Source organism: Dunckerocampus dactyliophorus, chromosome 12 (assembly GCF_027744805.1).
Source record: "Dunckerocampus dactyliophorus isolate RoL2022-P2 chromosome 12, RoL_Ddac_1.1, whole genome shotgun sequence".
Lineage (NCBI taxonomy): Eukaryota > Metazoa > Chordata > Actinopteri > Syngnathiformes > Syngnathidae > Dunckerocampus > Dunckerocampus dactyliophorus.
In genome coordinates this window covers 26161078-26187627 of record NC_072830.1, presented here as the reverse complement: position 1 = coordinate 26187627, position 26550 = coordinate 26161078, and the positions used below count along the sequence as shown (strand labels likewise).

General features: G+C 40.6%; 2 protein-coding genes across 4 annotated transcripts in view; one reads left to right on the top strand and one right to left on the bottom strand.

The window, feature by feature from the left end:
• Positions 1 to 2020: 2020 nt before the first annotated feature.
• On the bottom strand, positions 2021 to 5239 carry bcl7bb (BAF chromatin remodeling complex subunit BCL7B b). The gene is made up of 6 exons (XM_054793225.1): positions 5066 to 5239; positions 4568 to 4643; positions 4405 to 4492; positions 4049 to 4207; positions 3408 to 3511; positions 2021 to 3308 (listed from the first exon to the last, which is right to left on the bottom strand). The coding sequence occupies exons 1-6, from the start codon at positions 5155 to 5157 to the stop codon at positions 3237 to 3239; spliced, it is 591 nt and encodes a 196-aa protein (XP_054649200.1). The 5' UTR covers positions 5158 to 5239; the 3' UTR covers positions 2021 to 3236.
• An 88-nt stretch (positions 5240 to 5327) lies between these two features.
• The window catches only part of hip1 (huntingtin interacting protein 1), a 55817-nt gene continuing 34594 nt past the window's right edge, over positions 5328 to 26550 (top strand). Inside the window, exons 1-2 of one of the 3 annotated variants that reach the window (XM_054793221.1) lie at positions 5328 to 5669; positions 11150 to 11275. In XM_054793221.1, the coding sequence (XP_054649196.1) occupies positions 5667 to 5669; positions 11150 to 11275 (129 nt within the window). In that variant the 5' untranslated portion in view covers positions 5328 to 5666. Of the gene's footprint in view, positions 5670 to 11149; positions 11276 to 17652; positions 18198 to 18293; positions 18373 to 26550 lie in introns of those variants that run through there. The other 2 variants (XM_054793223.1, XM_054793222.1) reach the window with 2 other exon arrangements.

Sequence of the window (26550 nt, the reverse complement as noted above, 5' to 3'; positions counted from 1 at the left end):
CGGCGTCGCAACCGAGCCCCGCCCTCCCTTAACAGCCATTGGCTCTGTTCATGAGCGCACTCGTCAAACTGGCCTAAACTGACGTCCTATTGGGTACCAACGAACGTCCATTATCGGTCAAGGACAACCTAAATTAATAGAGCTTGCCCACCACAAAGTAAAAAACAGGTTATACGTCAACGTATATTAATTAACATTATCATATTTTCAGCAAAACACACAAATTATAAATTACATTGACTGTCTTCGCTCATTTGGTTGTTAAAAAGAAGAACACAATTTATATTCTAATTCCATTGTGTCGTCACATTGAACAATAGGACAACGCCATGCATTCATAATTAATAAAGAGTAAATGCCTGAAGGTAAAATGATTAAGAACTAATTTAAATTAAAGCATCCAGTAGATTGAAACGTAACGTAGTGTTTATTATGGCTTGCGAAGCATCGGTTATAAACAAGCTCACATGTAGTCATTTAACAATGCATTTTAATATTGTATGTCCTTAACTTTCAAAAGGGTATAAAATTAATATGCCATGTAAAAGCATCAAACGACACTTTCCAAACGTTACTGTGGAGACCAAAAAGCAACAAAACGCACAATCGGAAGAAATGCAAAGGCAACATTCAACTGGATAACTTTCTTGTTTTTTTGCAATATGTTAACACCAAGTATACTGTCCATGACTTGGAAATGTATCAGTTTAATAAAAAAGACAACAAAGCTAAGGTTTAGCAGGGAATGTCACTTTGTCACTTGTTCTTCTTAACTGACGACATGTCCAAGTAGCACCAGTTGGTGTATTCATACTCTATCCCACCTGGCTTGGCCAGTGACCTCCAGGAAAGTCTGATGACATTCACGAACAAAGTGGAGGGCTGGAGAGACAGAGGACAGCTGGGGGACAGGGCAACTGGGGCAGAAAGGGCTAAGCCACCTATCTGCAGCTCCTGAGAGGGAGCACCCACACTAGCTACGACCAGAAGGGAAGAGAAAGTGCATCCCAATCAGACAAAACCACAGGCAAAACCTCAAGCAAACAAACAACAGGTCTGCATAAACCTAAAAGGCCTGAAGCTCCACCAGGCAAGGATAGCCTGCCTCAGGATGGAACAAATGAAGCAACGCTCAGGAACCACAGCCAGTGCAGTGGTTGCACCAACTGCAGAATCTAGTAAGACAGAGGACTTGTGTCTGGTCTCCCCACAGGACCTGGAACCTCCAAGCAACACAAGTTCTCCCATTGAGCAGGAAACAGAACATTGTACATAATACATGGTACAAATTTCAGAGTCCACCAAGCAATTGGTTATCCTCGAACCAACTATCCCCTGGATCTATTCTCAGACTCAGCTAAGTACACAGAGCTTCGGAACAATGGCTGGAAAGCCATTCGAGGTCTGGTGCCGAGGTTATGATGGCCTTTCACTTCTGTGGACCGTCAAACTCCTTGGAGTGGAAGGGCTTCAATCTCACAGAGCCATCAGGAATATCCGAGAGGCCGCAGAGAGGGCCTCGAGGTGGCTATGGCTCTGTAGGGGGGACCCGTGTAGCAACACGCCACTTGGACACCAGCTGAGGACTGATCACTCCCGGCTGGGTCACCTGGGCGAGGGTGTGTGAAGAATAAAGACCCGAAAGACTTTCACTGACATGTCCAAGTAGCACCAGTAGGTGTATTCGTATTGCTGAATTGCAATGAATAGCACTGCTGTATATACTCACCAACGACAACATTGCACTGTGTAATTGGCGCCAAAACATAAATTGCATTGAAGATGTAGTCTTTGCAAATATAATACAACCTAGTTTTTTAATGACACTGTCAAAACTAATAGTAGTTTGCAGTAATGTAAACGTGCACTGCATGAAGAGGGTTTTTGTATATTTTCATTCCTTAATGCAGCTTAATAAAGTAACCAAAATAGTACAAATAATTGTCTCTGTATGATGTAGTGTAGTCCAGCTTTATACTGCTGCAAACAATTACAATAATGACACTATTGTAACACATCCGACAGTGTAAACCAAGCATGTTATTTTATTGTATTGTAAGACAGAATTTTCATAAAACTGATCTTAAACTGAGTTCTATGCATGGCCATAGCCAGCTATAAAGTCGACCAGGTTCAGATTTGGAATTTGCCTTATGGGTGTAAGTAAGATGGACAGCCAGGTTGTGGTTGTACAACTTGTCCACAGAATAAAAGGCCAGTACCAAGGTGGCCAGAACACTGAACAACTGCATTTTGCTGTCACACATTCCAATTTGAAAATGTTCAGCTCGTCTGAAATACACTAGCGGAAATGGTGTGCTTGAAATACATACATAAAAATGCAGATTTAGGTGAAGCTCTCCGTAACAAAAGTTGAATTTGTGGTATGTGACTATTTAAGGCAGGGTTGTCCAAACAATTTCCACTGATGGCTGCTTACGGAAAAAAATCAAGGATGCCTGGGGCCACTTTGACACATTTTGCACTTTAACGATGCTAAAACCAATCCAATGTAGGTCAAAGCTAACTGAACAAAGCAGCTACATCTCAGTGTAATCTCTAATATATCTCATTAATAATGAATTTTATTTGTCGAATGTCGAGGGCCAATAAAAACAAACTGCAGGCTGACAATTGTTCCCAGGCCGCACTTTGGACACCCCTGATTTAAGGGGAAGCTTTTTAAGCATATCAAATTACTGCCCTGTCCACTTTAATAATTTTAACTTATTTTTGATCAGTTGCTCAGTGATATTTTAAGATCAAAATGATCAAATCTTGTTATGCACCATTAATATATTAATTGGGAGAATTTGTTGGAGGTATCTTTCCATTCCCTGAGCACTGCTGACGCACTTTCAATCAAGGCACTGGACCCTCTACTAAACTGTGGCACTGTTGCGTGGCCCCTTTCCTCAACTGCCTGCATTCTGGTAGAAACATTTCAGATATGTGTGGATTGGATCTGCAAATCATGCAACAAAATATAGTCTACAAAGAATTTCTCACCAACAGAAAAAACATTTTTAAAATGACCAGCACACTCAATATTTGACATTTAAAATTCAAAGAAAAAATGCCTGTGGACCTGTTATAAGCCAAGATCAGACAGTACAGACCTTCCAAATGAACTGCCAGTTGAGTGTATATAAAGAATACATCAGAGCATTAATGTTGTTGACCACTTATGTGAAAATAGCCATGGATAGGTTTTCTATGCATCTGCATAAACAAAGCTATCTAAAAACTGTACTTTCGCCACTGCAAATCTTCTTCAGGGGAGGTGCTCCTGATTCATCCGATTCTTCCTGTAGAATGAAAAAAACATATCAAATGATGAGTTTTCCACACTGGCTAACATCGCATGTACATAATATAATAAAGAAACATGTTGTTTGATGTCAAACCTGTGTATCTGGGGTGCTTCGTCTTGCAGTGCCTGACGATAGAGGATCTTCCTTGATCAGAGTTGGAGGCTCATCTGCTCCATCTTGTCCGGCGTGGTCTGGTTCTGGATTCATGATGTGTCAATAATTTCGCAAATTTAAGGATTGGCGATGAAGAATTGGAAAAATAAGAACATAAGTAATCATTTTGAGCAACACCGATGCATATACTGTATACAGGGCCGCCCCTTCCTGCATGCAGAACAAGCTCTGTGTATAGGGCCCCACAATCCACAGGGGTCCCCATTTTGCACAAGGGGGCGCATTCTCTGCAAATGCGCAATAGATGCCCATTGCTGCCATGAGGCATAGGGCGCGAGTCACCCCAAGGCAGGGGAGAGAGAGAAAAAAATGAGACGAGTAATCTGACACTGTGCTCGTTGCCACAATGACTGACAGTGCGCAGCAGAATGAGAGAATAAAATGGCAGAATTCACCCGCTCACCTGTCAGTCCCTGGTGGTGTAATGGTACAGTCGCTGCCTTGTAAAATATATATTAGCGCCTCAGTTAGGCCAAGGGCGGCCCTGCATCTATAGGCTTGAACAGCTAACAGTACTTTTTTAGTCTCTGTAATGATGCATGAGAAAGCCATCGACTTACCATCCACAATCTCCTGGCCTAGCATTGGTGGTTGAGAATCTTCAGTGCGGAGGTTAGAGGTGTGCGGAGGGCTGACTTGCTGCGAGCTGGAGGTGCTGCTGCTGTTGTCCATCTTGGTATGGTAAACGTCTGACAGAAAGCTCTGGTTGCTATTTTCATCTGATGCAAACAATATAGGAGTCATATTTAGCATTACATTTGTGTGGTCATATTATACTTTCTGCTTTCTCATCATGTAGTATGAGAAAGAATTAGTATAGTAAACTAAACACAGCACGTGAATAAAAAGGGTGCTAAAATTCCAGTATTTTTTACTGAAAATATGCATTTTAAAATGTGTGCACCTGGAGACTCACCAGCAAAATCTGGCAAAGAGTTGGTGTTCTCAAGAACTACATCTTTTAGTCCTCTGACCCCTCCCCCAGTAGATTTGGTGCGATAGATCTGACATGAAAAGCACTGATATGAGTCACACACATATGTACTGTATATCAGGGAGTTTCCTAACTGCAACCCCACCTGCTTTGTTTCTGTCACTGGCACCCACTTGAATATACGCAAGGACGTGTCTCCAACAGTCACCCATTTCTTCTCCCTGAGGATTAAAGTAGTTTGGCTATATTTAGACAAAAGCTAACAATCATCTCCTCTAATCGGTGGATTTGATCCACGTCTTACAGTACATGCCCGTTTTCTCTGTGCACGGCACGAAAAGTCGTTATCTCTAGTGTGGACATAGCACTGACATGGATAACGAATTGTGGTTATTACTGTCACATTACATCGTCAACTGGATCTTGTCGTAATTAAGTCGTGCAGAGCTGCAGCCATATTGACAGCTCCTGGCGGAAAAATCCGATAGTCCCGCCTTCTTTTGGCAAACAGGGACACTGATTGGCTACATGCCACGTCAATCATCGAACTTTTCCGACTGAAGTTAGTTGAACGACGTAGCAGCTAACAACCAATGGCCAGCTAAACATTGCCTCCATATTGTTAACTACACAGGCTACATACCATTTGCGCACTTTCTCGATGGCAGCCAGAACCTTTTTAATGTCATCTTTAGCACGACTCCTGGTCTCAGCACGGCCTGATCGTCCCGACATCTTGACGCTGTTATGAATCGTCTAATGATGCATGAGGAAAACTTAAGATCTAGCCCCCGCTTAGTCGATACCGTGGAGATCTCGCGAGATTTCCTACTGTAATCTGTACCTTAATGCACGCCTCCGAATTCCACCGCATGTGTTCGTACTGTATAACTGTAGCAAGATAGCCATAATACTCAACTTTGATTTATATTGCAATTTCATTGAAGTAAATACCATTTTTAAAGTTAAAATACACATGCCACGCCCCATTTATCTTAGTGTGTGGATGTGGTCACATTTGTACTGTGTATTTTTAATTCGGAGCGTTGTATTTGGTAAAAACCCTCCAAAGAGATGAAAGTGTAAAAACGACGTTGATGGATTTTTTAATTTCGTACATTTTGGTCACTAATTTTATATACATTTAAGTAATACACAGTAACCTGACAGTTGCTGTTAAAAGAATTCATTGAAGAGAACAAACCAACGGACCATGAAGGAACCTGGTATGAGACACTGATAACATGGTAGGTACTATCGTATGGAAATACAATGTACTTATGATGAGACAAAAAGTACTGTATTCTAAATTACATTTTGAAATGAAACTGCTACTAAAGTGAAGGGGTGTACCTTTTGCAGTGGTGTCCAAAGTATGGACCGGGAAGCTTTTTGGGTTGCAGCTCTTTTTAATTCACCCTCTGTATATTGAAAAATTTAGATTTATTCATTATTAATGATGTATGTATTATTAGATATTACACTAGTTTGCTGTGTCGCCTATTAGACAAAGCTAAGATGTTTATGTTGGCTTAGCATATGTACATTGGATTGGTTTTAGCATCTTTAATGCACAAAATGTATCAAATCAAATGTATGCACCCCTGCCTTAAAGGGACAACTGGCTCCACATATACTGTATAAGGACACCGCCACTGATTAGAATGTGTTACCAATAGTGGTTTAAAAGAGCAGATTGTAGAAAACAAATTCTATAGTAGTAATGAAGATTTTCGTTTGGCGCAGATAAAATGGCTGTCACTCACAAATGTTGGTATTCACGTACATGTCTGTGGAGAGACCACACACACACAAAAGCAGTCTGAGAGGCGATCAACAATTTGCACTCATGTTGTTGTGATAGGCTATGCATCCAGTTATATCTAATGTTAGTAACTAAACTTTGCCAAATTGCTATCATTAGCTGAGAACAGACAACTGCTGCACGTCCGTGTGTTACCTTGGCTTACTCAAAGCATGAACAGTCAAGCTGTAATCCTACCAGTAACAAACAAAAATACAGTAATTCATACCAAATATAAATCATATACACCACATGTACTTAAAAAGTGTGTGGCTGTTGAATAAACAGGCAATGTTGCCTTCCTAGGAAAGAAATAAAATAAAACACCTCAGCAAAGAATACTAATGCACCTCTGTAAATAAAGTCTGTATGAAAACATCCACCTTTTTTATGCCGCTTATCCTCACTAGGATTACGGGGGTATGCTGGAGCCTATTCCAGCTGACTTTGGCTGATAGGCAGGGTACACCCTGGACGGGTCACCAGCCAATGGCAGGGGCCAGATAGACAAACAACCATTCACACTCACATTCATACCTATGGACAATTTAGAGTTGCCAATTAACCTAACATGTATGAATGTATGAAAACATTTCAAGTCAAATGCAGGGGTACTGTAGCTGTAGCTAAGTTAGCGCTGCTAACAAGATCAGAAGATAATATGGCACCATATGTTATTTACAGCACATGAGTTTTTCCACATTTTGTTTTGTGGCAACCTGATCCCGAAATTGCATGAATTCATTTTTTCCTCAAAATTGTACACACAACAAACACTCCATAATGACAACATTGCACATTTATGAAAAATAAACAAAAACATGTATTGACGGCCTCAGTACTTTGTTAATGCACCTTTGACAGGAGTTACACCCTCAAGGCTTTTTTATAATGCCACAAGCTTGGCACACCGGTCTTTGGGGATTTTCGTGTTGTCATTATGGGTTGTGGTGTGAGAAGAAAAAAAAGAATTTATTCAATTGTGGAATAGGGCTTTAACGTAACAATATGTGGAAAAAGTGAAGGTTTGTGAGTACGAGAGTGACACACCCTGGAAATGGTGGCTGTACAGCGCTATTACTGTGACAGATATACAAGCACTCCAGCAGATAACAATATTTAAAAATATAGTTGCAGTATGGCTGTGATTCACAGCTGATACCACGTACAGCTGTCATCTTGAGACTTGAGAATTGTGCGGGCGTCCGTACAATTTGGTGTAATGTAGAGTATGAAGTATATATATTTTAAATGTTTTAGCATGGTTAGCATGTTGGCCACACAGTCAGGAGATCGGGAAGATGTGGGTTCGAATGTCCGTTGGGCATCTCTGTGTGGAGTTTGCATGTTCTCCCCATGTGTGCGTGGGTTTTCTCAGGGTACTCCGGTTTCCCCCCACATTCCAAAAACATGCATGTTAGGTTAATTGCCGACTCTAAATTGTCCATAAGTATGAATGTGAGAGTGAATGGTTGTTTGTCTACATGTGCCTTGTGATTGGCTGGTGACTGACTTTCACCCTGCAGCTGGGATAGGCTCCAGCATACCCGTGACCCCAGTGAGGATAGATAAGTGGCATAGAAGATAGATGAATGTTAGCAAGGTTGCAAATAGCCAGTTTTGACTTTGATTGTCTTTTTGATTCCACTGTTTGACCAGCTGAGGGTAGTCTTGAGCCATTGTGTGCAAACATGGCTCCCTCAGAAACCAAAAGTTTAGATCAGAACTTAAAACTGTCCTAAGAATAGAATATAGTGTCTACTTTGGTTCTACTTTGTTGCATATACAAGCATGTTGGTTTACTGTCCACAGCGTTTGCTGATCTAGTATATTCTGTATTTATTGGGTCATTATATGATGTTTGTCAGTTTTTTACTAATTTATATGTTCTTAATTTAGTCCCTTGTGTTATCTTATCAAGGTATTACTCTATTTTTTTTACTTATTTGTCTATCATACAGTGTTTCTTGCTGTTTTTACTCCTTTATTTTTTTCTTTCATTGGTGAATAAGCGATGCTCAAACTCTATTAATCCTACCATCACACTTTCTTATTCTTTTCGTTTCCTGTTAGACAATGGTAATATGTGACCAATTTAAACACGGGAAGTGAACAGACTACAGCTGCAACCATGAATCAATAAATAGATTATACTATTTTGGTATTCGATTAATCCTTTTTTGATTTCAAAAAGTAAATATCCTCTGATTTCAGCCTCTCCAATGTGAATATTTTTTAAATTTCCTTAGTCATCCATGACTATTATCTTGGTGTTTTCGGCAAAACAAGATATTCACACACATCAGCTTTGACTTTGGAAAACAGTGATCAACACTTTGTCCCTGATTACCGTGAGAATAAAAAATAGTCTGTAAAATGTGGAGTCAACTGACGACAGCTTGTCACAGTATAAGCCTATCGATGGCAGCGTGTGTGATTGCTCACGTTTCAATTGCATTCAATTGACTTTTCTACTCATCTTTGTTTACACATTTTGCCTGGCGGCAGCTAGCTAGGTCAATTTATCTGGTCCACGGATTCCAAATGTGATTTTTTTTTTTTTTTTTTACCACAATAACATTTTGTCTTTAAAACAAACAAACAACGCAGTTCATTCGGAGCTCAGTTTTGTCCCACACGGAAGCTAGGATGGCTATCACGTTCATGGGGCACATGATGCCTGTATTTAACGATAAATGAGCACAAACTAGCATAAAGACAATGAGCACACTGTTTGAGTGGAGATGTGCTTTGTAAATAAAATAAAACTGAAATGTTGCCAGTCACATAAAACACAAAGCTCACCTCTCCTATCTTTTTGTCAAACTGTCTTTAATGGTGATGGAAGTTGGATACACCTGCGCTATCCAAAACTTTCACACTTCATTTATACTGTTTTATATTAAGCAGGACAGATTTATATAACAAAGATATTTAAATCATTATTTTATTCTGTTAATTGTGTTATTTTTAACAAAACAATGTTATTGAACAATTAATTTCCCATGTATTAGTATTACTCTAAAACAGGGATCAAATTAAATTAAATTATCGGTTGGGCCAAAACGTGGGACATGCGCCCGTTTGTGCGTGGCAGTCAGAGGTCTCAGGCGGATAGCCCGAAAAGTGGTTGGATTTCTGGGACTGGTTGGCTGGCCGTCGGCGGCGGTGGAGGAGACTGTTTGCTGACTGCCTGGGGGTCCTGCTGGAGTGCCATCAAGCTGCTCTTGCATCCAAAGTCTCCTTAAAGAAGGCCCGTGATCCTCTAACTTTGACCAGTGATTTTGAAAAAGTAAGTCAAATAAGTTAAAAAAAAAAATCACCACACTCGGGAGGGAGGGAGCTGCAGTAAGGAGGCTGACCCCAGGCCTAACCGATTACTCGATTAATCGAAACGATAAACTTCAGATTAATTGACAAAAAAAAATCGTTAGATGCAGCGCTAGTCCAGACTAGGATTAAATAATCTTCTTCCTACTCCTTTTTAGACATGTTGAATTGTGCAAGTGTAAACGTGATGTTCGGAATAAACTAAACTATTAAACTTAATGTCTTTGTCTCAAATGAATGAGTCTTATTTGCGGTAATGTTGGTGCTCCACTCAAGTCAGTCAAATGGGCAATGATTGGTAAATGATAAATGATGTAGTGATTTCTGGAGAGGATGAGTACATCAAATATCGACAAATCGACTATCCTGTGTGGGCGGGAGGTGTTGGGCCTCTAGCTAATGGCTGCTAACCACAGCATTTACATGCACAGCATCCGCTGTGGAACGCATCCACAACAAAAGACAGGCAACAGCACGTAGCGATACGATCGGAGAGAAAATAACACCAAGCAATTGTGAGTTCTGATTTTTTTGAGGAGGCATTTTTGTGATGCAAATGTATTACTCTTTTAAACGCATATTGTTTTGAGAAGCCAAACTCTTTACTTAAGTGGCTCCACCAACTAACTGGAACTACGTTCCTCATCACCAAAGTCTGACCAGAACTCAGCTCACGGAACAAAGTGGGAGGTAAGTCACTGTTGATGGACTACACTGCTGATGGGGATGTCATACAACTAACTTCATGTCAAAATATCTGAACTATCCCTTTAAGGAGCTGATTCTTTTGGCTCCCAAATACGGACGGCACCTTACATTTGGCCTATCACGTCCGGTGAGAAAGGCAAGGAAAACGACTGCTCATTCACTTCAAAGAGGCGGGTCCCGTCGTTCACTCAAAACAGCCGACTCTCAAGAGCTGTTTCGTTCGGGACTGACATATCACCGTAACACTGGGAGCAGTCTCCCCATGCCAGAACAATATCTATAAACCTACCTAATGAATGTATACTCCTGTCCTGGCTTTGATTACAGGTGTTACGTGTTTGAGTAAATACATGAGGTTTTACCCTCAAATAGTTTTGAGAGGCGTCGCTGCAGGCAACATAAAATAAGCGTGTGTGTGGGGCGTTTGTTAAGTAGTTGGGAGTGGGGTACATTAATACTTCCCATTTGACATTGAAATTACAAAGTATAATTATTTAAAATAAAAATTGAAACCACGAAAACGAGCTGTGTCATTTTTGTTTATTATCAATATATGGTATGTATTACACAATACGTGTTACGTTTTTGCTTAACGCTGTAGAAGGTGATGACGGTAATCCAGCAAACGCATTAATGGGTGGTGAGCTTTATTTTGAAAAACCCACGGCGGAAGTAGCATGTCACGGTTTACCCTGATCACAGGGCTTTTGAGGGCTGCTGCTGTCATTGACTGGGGTGGTATTTACAGAGGCTAAATGGTCGGCTGAACAGGACGGCTAGTCCGACACAGCATGGGCAGCTCCCCGCCATAGTTAATGCAACCTTTGTGTTTTTTAACACTATAGTTTTTCAACTGATATTTCCCCCCCCCGGTTTATTTTTCAGCCTGAGACGATGGATCGCGTGAAAAGCTCCATGCAGCAAGTACCCAACGCCATCCCCAAAGTGATTCGACGCACTGGAGGGGCCAACAGCCTGGAGCTGGAGAAGGAAAACTTTGAGAGAGGACAGGTGTGTAGCAAACCCATGGGTACATTTGCTTTTTTGGGTGGGGGAGTGTGGGGAGAGACAACCACACAGGGCAAAACAGACATGTCTTGAAGTGGGAGAGAACCTATGTGAAGATGACCCCATATTTAATGTGACACATTACATGACATTGCTTACTAATCATGACAGTGGTGCGTTCACTGTAAGTCAATGTGTGTGATCAGCAGATACCAATGAGTCCCCACAACAAAAGAGCTGTTGAGATGTAGGTCAGTGGCCTTTTGAATTCAGATAATTGTGCTGTTTAGCCTACCAGCTGGATACAAACTAGACAGGAGCTTTGTGTGTGATTTCCCACCCTCACTATACCAGAACCCACGCCAACTCAGTCCTGCATTACCATAAAGACAAATAAATGTAGACCAAATGTACTGTTGTGATGAAGTACACTTCTAGTGAGTATGCCAGGTTACTGTTGTGCTGTGGATCCTGCTGTTTTCTGCTTGGTGGTCCCGGTCCCCCACCTCTCTACCCTGTTCCACAGGCCAGGCACAGGGAGGAGGGGGGTTAAGTAGGTCAAATGAACCAAGGTGGCCAAACTGCTCTGATAGACGTAGACATTACTATAAGTGAATTTGAACACCAGCTATGTGACCTGCCTGCATGTGGTCAGTTCTCATGCAAGACAGCATCGTGGATTAGGAGGAGGGAATGACGCATGCGTGGCTTTATGTGTTCCAAGCCATGCATGGTCACTAGGTCACTGTCAAGCTCCCACGTCACATCCTCTGGAAATATGTAAAAACAATACAAACAAACAAAAAAACAATCAGCATTTACAACCATACATTTTAACTGTGTTATGGTTGTTTTTTTAAATAATTAATTCTGCTGTTCTGTCACTGTATTCCTGGTAAACGTGTTTGCAACCTAGTTGATGTTTGACTGTTGAGCTGAGGCAGGGAGTGCAGGAATCAATAAATCTGCTTTTTACTTGGCGGGGGATCAACAAGAGATAATCTCATCTCATCTGTTTTGTTCTAAAGCCGCCTCAATCTGTTGGTTTTACCTCTTTTTATTGTAAACCAAATCTCTTGTGTTTTTAAGATCACTGTCCTGCCTGCCATTACGTGCAATCAGTGGAAACGCAGTGCTTATAAAGATTAAACTTTGCTCACTGGGAAATTTTTGAAACTCTTAACATGGGAGAAATGTGATGGATTTCTGCCTGTTTCATAGAATAGTTTTTAAATATTGTTTTAATATAGAGCAGGAGTGTCAAACTCGTGCCATGGAGGGCCGAGACACTCTAGGTTTTCTTTTCAGCTGGTCATTAAAGCAGGTGATTTTAATGATCAACACCTCCGTAAATATGAGAGAAGGAGCCCATCAATTAAATCACCTGCTGGAGAAAATGGTTGGAGAGAAAACTTGCATGTCTCGGCCCTCCATTGACACATGTGAGTATCCAATTCTGTGGATTGGAGTCACAGGGATTTGGACTGTGGTTGACACGATTTGAGGCAGAATGGCTAACAATAGTTCTTTGTGTGTGTCAGTTTAAATACAAAAGCGTTCAGCATTGTCAGTGTGCTGTGCAAACTCACACTGGGATTGGCATTGTCGTGATTGGTCATCCGGTTGTCAATCAGGTGCGAGGCTAATCATTTCTAGTTTCCAGGCTAAACTTGGTGAACGTCAATTATTATGTGACAATTTTCACAGGTTACATTCATTGTTTCACTGTCAGATTCATGACCTTGGACACATTACTGCAAGGTTTGTATCCTTCCTGTCTTTAAAGCATACATATGTCACACCACTGTGCTGGGTAAACAGCAAGGGAGTGTTGCAAATCCTCTCTGTCACAGTGTCCACATGGGATATAATAAGAATGGAAGAGGAAGAGGGCAGTCAAATAGCACACACTGCTTGATCGTAATGACCTGTTAGTATCATCATAGCAGTTTATCATTCATTCTAGTTTGTATCTTAACCTGAAATGTGTTTTGTTTTGCCAATATTTTTATGTTCTGGCTGGGTTTTTCTATGAGAAGAAAAACAACAATAAATAGGCCCACATGTCAGCTAAATGTTGGAGATGTCTGTTCACTCCTAGATTGCAACAGCTCCACGGGATATTTTTTTTATTTGGGAGTTAGTCAAGGCAGTAATCTCTGGACAGATATGCACCATAATTAGAGCTTGTGGAAGGCTTCTGTGGCACCAGTTCCGCAGCTGGGGTATGCAGTGTGTGTGCCGCTGACTGACAACACATTGTGTTGCAGAATTAAGGCCTTAAATTTAGACTGCCAGCCTCCCTTGTCTTGTCCAAACAGATTTGTATATTTGCTCCTGTAAGTAGATGGATATATGTTTTGGCTTTTTGCAACGGTACCTTTTCTTGTACTGTTTGGGTGCTGTGGCAGTGAGGCAATTTCAAGCTGGAGCTGCACTTTGGTGTAGGAGCATAGGACCAACTAGCATATTTACTCTACAGCACGTATTCATATTTCTTCCTTGTTTGTCTTCTGTCTGCCTCCTACTCAAGTCCCATTGTCTGGCGTCAACCGTCTTTTTTACATCCTGCAAATCAAAATGCGGTGGAGTTATAGATGATTATCCACATACATGCAGTAAGCAAGCATGAAAGAGCAAGAATTAAAAGTGCTGAGGCAGCAAAACCAGCAGGCGGGTGATTGTGGTCTCTTTGCACAGACTGGACACAGAATACAAGCACCAGACTTAAGTGACAGGTCAGTTTACGCAACAAAGTGTACCGACGATTCACTGGCAGTCCGTTAACAATGGCTTTGACTTGGAGATTGTTTTGGACTTTTCTTCTGTGCTCGACTACAATGCAGACAGCTAGAGTGATGATTGAGGGGTTTTTAGGACTTTCTGCTTTGCTGCAAGTGGCCTCATTCTTAAAATGATAGCAGACATCAGCTTGATGGTAAATATACATTTGTAATGACCAAAGCTGGTGTAGCTCATCTGTTGGCATAAATGGTAACGGTTTAATTTTATTTGAACGTGCATACAAGTTACAATGAAATACATCACATAGTTCAAATTGATGTTTCACGTGTCCAAAAGGAGTAGGAAGAAGCAAAACTTATTTAATCCTAGCCCTTGTCCGTTTCACATCAATTGCAATATGTTTCTTCACTTCCTGTATTCCAATGTAGTCTTTACCAGTTAATACAAAACGACCCATAAATGACTAGGGGTGTCTCGGTCCAATATTGATATCGGCTGTAGGGCCGATCTCAGCAAAAAAATGAGTATCGGATTATATCTGCCTGTATCTAAAATCTGATATTGGCGCTCCAATACAAGCAGTAGATTTAAGACTCTGCCCCAGCACGTCTATCCAGTAGCGGCCGGATAGCGCCCATTTAGTCACAAAACAGAGTGTGGTAACGTGTTAACAGATTAGCAAAGAGTAGGAGTGATTTCGGCCATGTGTATTTTTCATTAAATTCAGAAAATGACGTTGGAGCTGCGTGAAAAACTTGTTATGCACAAGTTTTCCGTGATGGCACAGAGCCAGGGAAGTTTAATACCACCAAACTCATCGCGTATTTGAAACGGCATCACACAGGAAACTCCCACGGGACAACAACAAAATCATTAGCTATAACAGAAATGATGACCAGCCATACCGACTGTTGCTGATTATTGTTCTCTGTTTGAGTAATATCACTTGATCGAGCCTTTTCTAAAATTCCACACTACAAAATAGGTGAGAAGTTGGGACACCCCAATACATGACTATATCAGCAATGTAGTGCTAATGTTGTCAGTTGAACTTTGAATACTATTTTTGCATACATAAAAATATTAGCCAGCATGGGTTGCGTTCCCATTGTAATGCTGTCAGATGAATTATGCGTTAATTTTTATTTGTATTTTTTTCCCAAGGTTATTGATGACAAGACAAGTTTTCAACAATTAACCGAAATATATCAGTTAAGGCGTCCCTCATACAAACAGACTCTCTATTAGCAGATAGTCGCAATCTTATCTGACAAATAAAACACCAGAGGACTTTAACCTCAGTTCACAGGGTTTACTATTATTGTAACACAAGCTGTTTTGCCAATGCACCTTTTTTTTCCTGAAGCCACCTTTTCAGTTTGTCATACCAACCACATAGTCACAGGGTTTACTATTATTGTGGTGAGTAGTTCGAATTAGACTGCATTTAGCATTTTCACTCTCTTGAGGGTGGAAGTTGGGCTTGTCAAAAAAGGCTTGTCACATCATTCAGAGGAGGCACTGCCCACAACAATAGTGAATGCAAACCGCAAACAAGCAAATAGAATACGCAACCAAATGTCATTTGCAAATGAAACTGGAGGAATTACAAATAAAAGTTCAGGAAACGCAATGTTTTATGAGAACAATGTTTTGATTTACAAACAAAAGAAATTGTAGTATTTACTCAGCTGCTAAGAATGCACCACATGAATCTCATCAGATAAATGTTTTTTTTATATTTTTATTATTACATGTTGCTTTTTTTTGTCTTATTTGGTGCTAAGCTTGTGCAGCAGAACTGTAATTTTAAGGTGAGAAAAATGAGTGAGAAGGTGTAGATGTCTCAACGTCCTTCTCGTATTTTTTTATACCGAAGGCAAAGGACAGGTACGACATCATTAATACATTTAAGTGCATGTGTGTGTGCTTGAGACAGCTGCGAGTGACAGCTATGAACGCCAGTCATCTTATTCGGGCAGAACAGCAATCAATTTGTAATTGTGAAAAATAGCCTTTTTATTTAATGAAAAAAATTGTCTTTAAAAAAAAAAAAAAGATATATATATATATATATATATATATTCTTACAGTTTTTTAAACCACTAATGGTAACAAATGTAATTTTGAGCTAGTGGCAAACGGTCCCTTTTAAATGAAAGCATAATAAAAAGAGAACAACTCCTTACTTTTATCCCTGTGGTTGTCCTAGGCTCCTCTGGAAGAATAACCTCCTCCTCTTCTCACAAATCTTTTTGTAACAGCACACGAAATCCATGACCCCTTTAGCAATAATTAGCATTCAAAAATCTTTATCCTTAATAATTGTTGCGGCAGTCGAGCGATTGGAAACCTAAAGAGCTGCCAATATCCTCTGTTGGAGCCTTTTTATGATGTTTATTCTCACTTCCCTGTTGATGGCTTTCCTTTTCTTTGGCACACTGCTGCTTGGGAGACATAATGAAGTGCAAAAAGTGAACTAATAAGCAAAGTTGTTTTTTCTGGCACACACTGTATTGTTCCACTGTAACTACTTCTCGATGGAGTCTCGTGTTTACGGACCAACATTTAATAATAATAATTTATGGGAGCGCGTTGGTAACCACAAAGTGTCATAACACAGAGCGTCATACACCAAGGATGACCTGTACCTTTGGCGAATAGGTGTAACCCATTATGACAAACTGAAAACATCCACTCACATGTGCACAAGGCACGCACCGGTTTATCTGGAAAAAGGATTTTGCCACACCAGTTTTTCCACAGTTGAGGATCTCAAACAATCCAGATGGGGGCATCAGTCACCTAGACTTGCTCTCATGCTGTTCCTGGTCTTTTTTACCTTGGAGGCATACAGCCTTCCAACTGGGCAGTACTGTACATGTTGGTATGATCCCATACCAAGTAAATACAGAGCCAGTATTTCCGATAGGGATACTGATACAGATGCTTGAAAAATGATTGAATGATTTTGCATTTAATTTGTTGATCATGATTATAATCAGAATAAAACACAGAGCCTTCTAGACATTAACTAACACCCTTATACTCCCCTTTACACTTGTACTACCAAATATAGTAGACGTATAAGAATACATAAGTCATTTAAGACATAAATGTGAGTTTGTGTATGTGTTGCTATAAATGTGTTCCCTTGGGGAGCAGAGTGAGTGGTGGACAGGAAGTGATGTGGGGGGTTCAGAGTTGTTTCATCTTGCCTTGGTTTACGGCCACAACAGTACCCCATGTTTTTATTAGGCATTTTTATCACTTTTAATTTAGGCAGAACATATGTAACATTAGCTTACATATGCATAGGTTTTTACTAATAATAGTCGGCATTTTAATGAAACGGCATGATTTATTAATATATTTTTGAAAAAAAGAGTGAAACTGCGAAGTGACAAAGGACGAGTGTATATATATAAATATATCAAACAGTATGAACAGGAACAAAAAACAGAGGTATTTGTGAAAATAAACATACAAGAGAACTGAAAAATGTCCATTTCATCACGCTAGTAAGGAACTGATGCTGATACTACCCTTGGTATCGCCACTATGGACATTGTATCGACCCGCCTGCCCTCAATTTACAACCACAACAATTCAGCAGCCAGACAGAAATGACAACCCTGCTGGCCTTCACATTTCAGACATAGTTCAGGCTGTAGTGTAAAACATTCCTGCATGCTTACAGATAGATAGCATTGTGTCACAGCTGCCTTTTGGAGGTCACATTTTAGGACCGTGTGTTTGTGTGAGGATTAAGAGTTAATGCATGGGACAGTGTGTTTTAGTTGTGTCTCTAGTAGTCGATTATTGTGTTGCTCGAAGCTTCGTTTAGAAAGGGAAATAGTGTTGTTACCCCCACCCCCTTTTGCAGGACCCCTGGCGGGTCTCGAATCCCGGTTTGAGGACCGTCATCCTACTCTGCAGGCTTCCATGCTGCTATTGTGTTCAATTAGGAGCCGGCTCTTCTCAAACTTAAAGGTACCCGCGCTGAGATATTTACGAGCGGTCGCGATGTGAAATGTGCGAGTGTTGTAGCGGCGCTCGTCCTCGCTGCTGTTAGTCCCGGACACCTCCGCTCCTTCGGCGGTCGCATGCTGTGTTGCGGTCCCAGTCGAGGAGGAAGCACGTAGAGCACTAAAAGGAAGGGAAAAAGGAAGGAAGTGGGGTAAGGGATGCATTTTAATACCAAATCGGGACACATGTTGAGCTAACGGCCCGCTCCACCTCCCCCCTTCTTCTCCTAAACACATTTGTTCCTCAGCTCCTCGCTTTGGATCAAGCCAGCGGATCTTCGCCCCGCCGCTGTAGCGAGGAAAAGGACCATGGATCTCAGTAAAATTGTAAGTGTTCAAGCATAGGTGATTACATTGCATCCGTGTTTTTAGGGAGGAGGTGGGTGTGCTGTGCTAGAAGGCATTCTCAATGCAAGCAGCGACTTGTTGTCTCATGCTGCGAAATGGGAAGTTTTGTGTTTTTGCTTGTGGGGGGAAAATAAGGGACGGTGGTGTGTTTAATGGTCTATGGCATGTAAGGGCATCTTGACAAATATGCTTCTTGCCTCTTGGTTTGTTTTTGGTAATGGGATAGCAAATTGTTAAAGGAGAGAAGGAAACAAGTGACGTTGCTACAAACGAGAAAACGGAGAACAGTGGCACAGTCAATAACATGATAAAGAAAGATTCATTGTATTTTGGATTAGTTTAGGCAAACCTTCAGAGGGGCAACAGGTTATAACCTCCTAATGTCTTAAAGGACTAATCAAGTAGCATGTATGCTTGTGTGTCATTGTGTAATTATTTTACTTCACACATAAATAAGTGTTTAAAAAGCTTGAATGATGCGATGGAGACAAAGCGACCCCGTGTTCCAAATGCACTGGAGCAGGTGCATATAAGAAACAAGTCCAGCCTTTCACTGAAAGCATAGGCGGGATGTACACTTAGGAGTGGGGGAGGACTGAGAATCTTATAGATCCGTGTTAGGTCAATTTGACATAAAAGTGCTGTACTTTCTTCTATGATAACCAGAAGTAGAAACACAGCACACTCCATGACGTGTGCTGGCGCACACATGCTATAAATGTTGTGATGGAAAGTCATATTATTGTGCAACCATTTCTCCCCAAGGCTGTTTCTTGTGTTTATTGCTATGTTTTGGCTGTTGAGCTTGTCTGGAGACGTTGTGATATGAAAACAAGTCCATAGATGCAGTTTTTTTTTTCAGCCAGCGGCATCTACGATAGACCTTTTTAGTTAACTCAGACCACGTCCGTCAACCACCTCCCAGGTATCCATTTACTTACGCTACCCACGTTCGCCAGACCTAATCAAACTAATAGTGAAAGGTTAAACTTAGTGGCAAACGTAGCCAAAGGCTTAAAAACTGAGTGGCTTTTCCTTCTGTCTTTCTCCCCAGCTGGACAACAAGTGAAACAACTGCATGTTTTACATTGACATGCCAGCCGCACTATTTGCCCCGGAAGTTTACACTACTAGGGGTGTCACAAGGTCTCGCAAGATTAAAACGTGACAATATTACTACGGCATCGTTACTGTGAATGATGGTATACGTAATATGGAAGTAACAGTGCACAAGGCAGGACTGCAAGCACACACTAAGTGCTTTACGCACACTATAAACCTACCAACTGCATCACTCGCTCGTGGCATGTGCCTGTTTTTTTTCCATCAGAGTTGAACAGCTGCCGATGTGTTAATGTTCAAACAGAAGCTGTAGTAATTCTGATTGGATCAAAGTTAATTAAGATTTGTTACATCAAAACATGATCGCTATGCAAGACTTCTGTCAAAACGTGATAGAAGCATCTATTTCAGTACTTCCTCTGAGTGTATCATGGAAACTGTAGTTCTTTTAGCGTAAACATAAAACTAATCTTCTGCAATCTATTTTGCATGCGTCTTTTCATAACTACACCTCAACATAAATGATTAGTATTAGCAGCTGCATTATTTTAATTTTAACTTTTATAGTTTTTATTTTTGTTTCAATTTGTGGGAAAAAGTTCAACAGTTAAAAAAAACATCATGCTCAGGTCATGCGCGCAAAGTTATAAAACATTTCAAAATGTACCTGCATTGTTTTGTGACTCAGTTAAATATTTTTTGCTGTGAATGAGCGGTCCGCTGGGGAAATATATCCACACTCTTCCCATGTGAGCTTCCTGCACCATAGAGAGCAGTCTTGGCACTGTGAGGGGGAACTACCGCTATTGCTACAGAGCTGAATATCCAACTGCCAAAAATTGAAATTAACAGTGACGGATCCAGCGTCCAACATGAGTAACTTCACCAATGTGCACAGTGAACCCTCTTGTCATCCAGGCTGTTTGGTAAAGAGCGAGGAGAGAGAGAAAAACAAACACACATGCACATGTCAATTTATGGAGGCAAGCAACATGACTGATGTTTTTTATTTTTATCATTCTATTAATCAACTTATCAGTTATTGTGACAGGCATAACGCCACGCAACAGGTATCACCCCTAGCTTCATTAATTTACAAATACAAGGGACATAAAAGATGTTTAACTACAGTTCATTGCAGAAAAGAAAGGTAAGTCCATATTATCTCTCATCTGCAGAAAGAGAATGTGGAACAAGCTACAAAAAAGGAGGCACGAACAGTGTGGGAGAGGGAATTGTTGACTAGAAGACCTCGCTTTGGGCATTATGATCACATATTAACAGAAATTCACAAGGAAGATCCAGGAGGCTCCAGAAATTACTTGTGAGAGTGAAACCATGAAATTCGAACTGCGATGTGGCGGGGATGACGTATGATGATGTATTCAGAAAACCTGCATTCACAAGCAACAAAAATTTATAGATTTTGCTTTCTAATATCTATAAAAGACATAATGTTCCTCTCTGTCACCACACTAACAAAGTGGCTTGTTTCCGCCTTGCTCCAAAAGTGTAGGGTTTTGCGTTTCACCATGTTTACCAGTAGTTCCTGCAAAAGACACAAGATTCCTTTTGAATAGAACATGCGCAGAACACAAATTAATGTTGCTTTTGATCGGAATATCCCGATACATGCCCCAATTTTTGGTTTAGAAAAGTGTTAACCCGGGGTAATATTTGGGTTTATGGAATATGATCTTTTTTTCAAAAGGGTTATTGGTGTTTACATGGCTGTGGGCAACCGGGTTATTGCTGATATTCTGGTTATGAATGGGTCATTTGACTGCATGTAAACATACTCATTGCCAGCCGACCCAAACAAATCCCACAATCCTCTGGAATCTGAACAGTGGGCATGCTCTATAATGACTTCATATTACGGTTGTGAGCATTTTCCAATTTTCTTGTTTACATGCCTTAATATTGGGAATGATACAGGCATGTGACAGTGGTCTGAATCAGGGTTTTAATTTTCGGAAAGTGACCTTGTTCGCAATTGGAAAGAGGTGTTGACGTGTCTCAACAGTTTTTGGAATACTTACAATATTCCGATTAATACAGTAATATTATGTGCGTATAAATGTAGTGAATGTAATGTCTCTGTTTACATTGCCCTGAGTCCTAAAATTATTGTATTGTATTTGTACTTTATTTATCCCACAGTGGGGAAATTCACTTGTTACAGCAGCAAGCAAGATACGCAAGTAAAGAGTACAGTGTAAAGAATGCATATTGACTACAACATGGTTCAGGTGGTGCAGGTGTTGTAGAGCCTGACAGCGGTCGGTATGAAGGACCTGCGGAACCTCTCCTTCTTACACCGTGGGTGTAACAGTCTGCTGCTGAAGGAGCTGCCCAGGGAAACAACAGTGTCATGTAGCGGGTGAGAGGTGTTGTCCATGTCTAATGCTATTGACATATGCTAGCGCACATGTAGTCCAGGATACACACACAGAGGTTTTCACCATGGTTGAAGTATTATTTAATTGTAATTTAACCTTTCATGATTACTTTGTGCGCTACTGAATTGGCGAAGGAGGCAGTGCCAATTAATGGACACCCAGGTTGTGATTGAGCGGAAGGGCATTTTCCTGTTATGTAGCAGACATTAATTCTGTAGTTAGAGATTTAGAAACTATAGTAGAACATCATCTGAGACTCTTTGCAGATGTATTAGTATATTAGTCCCCTCAAGTCAAATGTTAACTATTACTATTGTTACTATTCCTGTTAAACTATTTTTGAGACCTGCGATGTTGCATTGTTACATTGTGGTCTTGTCAGTATGAGAATGAGATCACTGCCAATCGTTTAGACAATTTTACTATCTTGGAATTAGCTGTAATTTACAGTTGCACACAAAATTATTCAACCCCAATTGTAAATGAATGTTATTAAATGTACAAATAACAAAAAAGTGACAGTAATATTATAGTGGTGAGCGATTTTGTTGTTGTTGGTTTATTGCAATTGACTGCTAGTTTCAAAACAACTTTTTGAGTAAACAATCTTAGCTACTGTAGTGAGTCCAATACTGAGAAATAGCATAATTACAGATGAGCTATTTAATTCCAAGTTTTATTCATGTTACGCAATGTCTCTTAGGCTTGTTGTGTGGTAGTTGGTCACAAGATAATCCCCATCATTTCCCTAAGGAACACACACCCACATCCACAGAATGTGTGATGGATGGTTCCATGTGATCAGTGATGGGGTCCATTGACAAAGTGGCCTGAGCAGCCTCATTGAGCTGCACAGATGTTCCTTTTTATTGTGTCCACATGACATCAGCAGTCCTCCCAGAAGTAGAGCTCTAGAGCCGAGGCTTCACACGAGCCTGCAGAAAGCCATCCCATTACGAGAGGCTCATAAACATGCCACGGGGGTGTAGGTCTGAGTTTAATTAGCCTCAGTCCAGCCTTCAGCATATGTTTATCTGTCTTTAACCAGCTTCTGTCTTCCACCTCTGTCCCTCATATATGACTTACTTCTAGTAGGACAAAGTTGTACATCTTGTTATGCCTTTTGAATGGGCTCTTCAGAGAGTGGTTCATTCCACTGTGCCTCAGACCTGTATTGACGGGATACGTGATGCACGGTGCATTCAGTGGGGTCCGCCCATCAGATTTCATGCTCTTACTTTGCGATTACATCTAAAGCAGCCATTTAATATATGGAAAGTTACCTAAGTGGCAATGTTAGGTCTTAGTGTTGTGTATATATTGCGGGCTTTCCTGTTCATAATGACCTCTGTGAATTGGCGATTTTGCAAGTGCCCCTCAGTTTGGTTAAGTATTCAAAGTGGACTTTTTTTCCACTACCTTCCTCTCCTCAGTGCCAGCCTTTCAAGAGGTGTGGAGTGACGTTCTGTGAGAGCGGATGTTTGTGTCGGATGCAACAAGTAAAACGGTCCTTATACACGCAACACAGGGGACTCTTGTTCAGACCAATGACCTTTTGAATTAGGTGGGGTTGTCTATGCTTTAGCGCAGAATTGGTGTTCTCTTTTATTATGTTTTTAGTTCTTTCATGACGCCTTCAGTAGCTGTTGTAACGTGTGATGATGGCGTGAGGTGTATTCTCTGAGGTTTTTGTTTCGAATGGCCATGCATGTTGTAACATGGAGGATGGGTGTGTTATGCAGTGGTACATTGAAGATCTGATGTAGGGAAAGAAATGCATGTCTGCTGGCGTGAAATAACAAACAAATGAGTGGTGGCAGCGTGTTGGAGAGCAGGATTTGTGTCTGCTGCTATGCAAAGTAGCATCTCCCACTTTGTTATTAAATGATTTAAATCCAAAGTTAAACAGTGACGATAGTTAACATATTGTAATACATATTTACAGATAATTGAGGGGTTGGTAGAAAGTGTAAATGTAAAATGAATAGTGTTTCAAGGGGGGTTAACAGTTTTTTAATGGAGAAGTGGAGCAGTGTATTTTTCAGCACAGGCTGGGCAGGAAATGGGCAGTGCAGGGTGTGCCAAGACAGGAAACGTGACTGAGCACTTTTGTCAACCTTTTGAACCACTATTTGTTAGTTATAAGATCTCCTAAAAAGCTGATTCGGGAAAAGTGGAAACTGTGTAATGTGTTGTTATTGTCGTTGTTTTTGTGATTATTATTATTAGTATTAGTATTAGTATGAGTATGAGTATTAGTATTAAGATAGACTCTCTCATCTTGAAGCAAATGAGATAAAACATCCAGCTAGGATTTAAATTAGTGGGAAGTACATCTTAGAAGTAAAATTACACTCATCTTTTAGTACATGTGTGTTTTGACAAAGATGTAAAATGAACAATAGCTTGATTATGTTGTCTAGATAAGTGTCAGTCAGGAACTATAATTTGATCTACACACCCACTCTCTGTATATGTGCCCTGCGATTGGCTGGCAACCAGTCCAGGGTGTACCCCGCCTCTCGCCCGAAGTCAGCCGGGATAGGCTCCAGCATACACCCCGACCCTAATGAGGAGAAGCGGCATAGAAAATGGATGGATGAGCACTCGTCACTCGGCATCAGTAATGTTACATTGATGAGACATGACATTAGATTAGATTACCTTCCCACTGCCTGGTATCAACCATGACATGTCACTCCATGATGGAGTGGAGAAAAAAAGGTTCTCCTCTTGTTTTGTGTGGAAGTGGTAAGTTTTTGGCTTTTTACTTTGTCCTTACCCTTAGCTTGGTCTTGGTCATCGTTTATGTTCCTGCAGTAATCCCGTAGCCTGCGCAATGTGGTGTAAACAAAGAATAAGAGGAGTGTAAAGGTGACTATAGGGGTGTTATTTCATTTGTACAGGGCTCTAATAATGGTAAAAAACTTATTTAGAAAGTCTGGAACCCATTAACCGTGATAAACGAGGGACGACTGTATTACCTTTTTAAATGTCCTATGGAAAAACATTAATATACACTTGAAGAAAACAACAGCCATTGCTTGTAGGGAGTGTTTCAAGACAGTTGGTGACCCCCATTTAGACCAGAGACAGATGACTGAAGTCCAGCAACCCTTCAAAGGTATCCCAAATGATGATCATTGGGACAGTTAAGGTGAGGAAAGACTCCATTTACTTCAGTGTATGTACTGTTTTCCCCAGCAAGTTAGCATAGCATTGGCTTTTGCACTCTGATTAGAAAATACTGTCGTGACCTCAAGTCTTGTTGCGATTGGCTGGCAACCAGTCCATGGTGTACCCAGTCTCTTCAGCTAGGATAGCTTCCAGCATACCTGCAACCCTAGTGAGGACAAGCAGTATAGAAAATGGATGGATGGATCTCAACTCTTAAAATTTTATGTTTAATATTGTAATTCTGTGATAGGAAAATATGACTTGAAGTTCAACCAGATGCTAGAGGACCCAGATCAAAACAAAGAAAATCAGCCCTCTGCACCTGTCGCATCTGTAGCAGCAGCCAGGGACTCCAACACAGGCAGCAGGCTGAGAAGGAAAGGGCTGATCATTCATGAGAAACTAGCTGTACAGTTCCGTGAGCGTTGATGATAATATTTCAAAGAAGAACATGAACTCAAGATGAAAGTCCTTCATGTAGAGTGGTCTGTCAAAGAGATGGCAAGAGCCATGATGCAGCAGCATCATGAATGCACAATGGCACATGAATGCCATAACTTGTGTATGACTTGACACATTTGTTTATGAAAAGTGCTGCAAAGCAAAGATGTCTTTGTAAGTGTGTGCAGTTTTTTCACTGGCTACTTTAGCCATGCTCAAGTTAAACCTGCCTCCGGCCAAGTTATTTAAGTCCTGATCTAGACCTGTATTAGCACTAGGACAAGTCTGAGACTATTTTAATCCATGTCTGAGAAAGCTGTTTCAGTAAATCCTGGTTTACAGTGTGATTTACTCTGCATCTTGGGCTTAATCCCTGTATGGGAAAGCGGGCATTAGTGACTCTTATATATCTCATTATTTAGTCTGCTGTATGTATTATATATTATGTATTATATATACAGTATATATGTAAGCATTATATAGTACACTGTTCTTGGTCCAATCATGCAAGCTTTGCCCCACTAATTCACACTAGGCCTGTCACGATAACAAATTTGTTGGACGATAATTGTCCAACGAATGATTTCCGAGTAAACAATATTATTGTCAGAGTTATTTTGAGACCATTTTTTTCATTGATGTAATGATAACATATGGCATTATAATGTGAATACATCGTATCAAAAGCAATAAACTTTAATTTCTCAAGGGTATTTAACTTTGCTGTCGGAATGGCAAGCGCTTTTAAATAAAATAAACAAGAAAAAAAAAAAATAATAATGAAAATTAAAAAGGACTCTCTTTTTGGCACCTGTCTCTGACCTTGACCCTGTCTCTGTTAAGGGGAAAAAAGCACTCCAACAAAAATCGCACACAACAATAAACACAATAAATAAAGTGGACTATCAAGTCTCTGTAAACAAAATTGCACTTCAATAAATATTACACATTGCATATTACGAGGAAGACTTAATGAACGACACTGTCTGTGAGCGTGCACCATTGTGTGCTGTTTTGTTTATATTTACTTAGCCGACCAAACGCCTACGTAAACTTTGACTGTCGGGATGAAGGC

What these genes read in the sequence shown, in the direction of transcription:
- bcl7bb (XM_054793225.1), bottom strand. Translation starts at nt 5,157, where the DNA reads ATGTCGGGACGATCAGGCCGTGCTGAGACCAGGAGTCGTGCTAAAGAT. An exon ending in ATCGAGAAAGTGCGCAAATG is followed by an intron (nt 4,644 to 5,065) that starts GTATGTAGCCTG and finishes TTTAATCCTCAG; the next exon opens with GGAGAAGAAATGGGTGACTG. An exon ending in CAGTGACAGAAACAAAGCAG is followed by an intron (nt 4,493 to 4,567) that starts GTGGGGTTGCAG and finishes TTTTCATGTCAG; the next exon opens with ATCTATCGCACCAAATCTAC.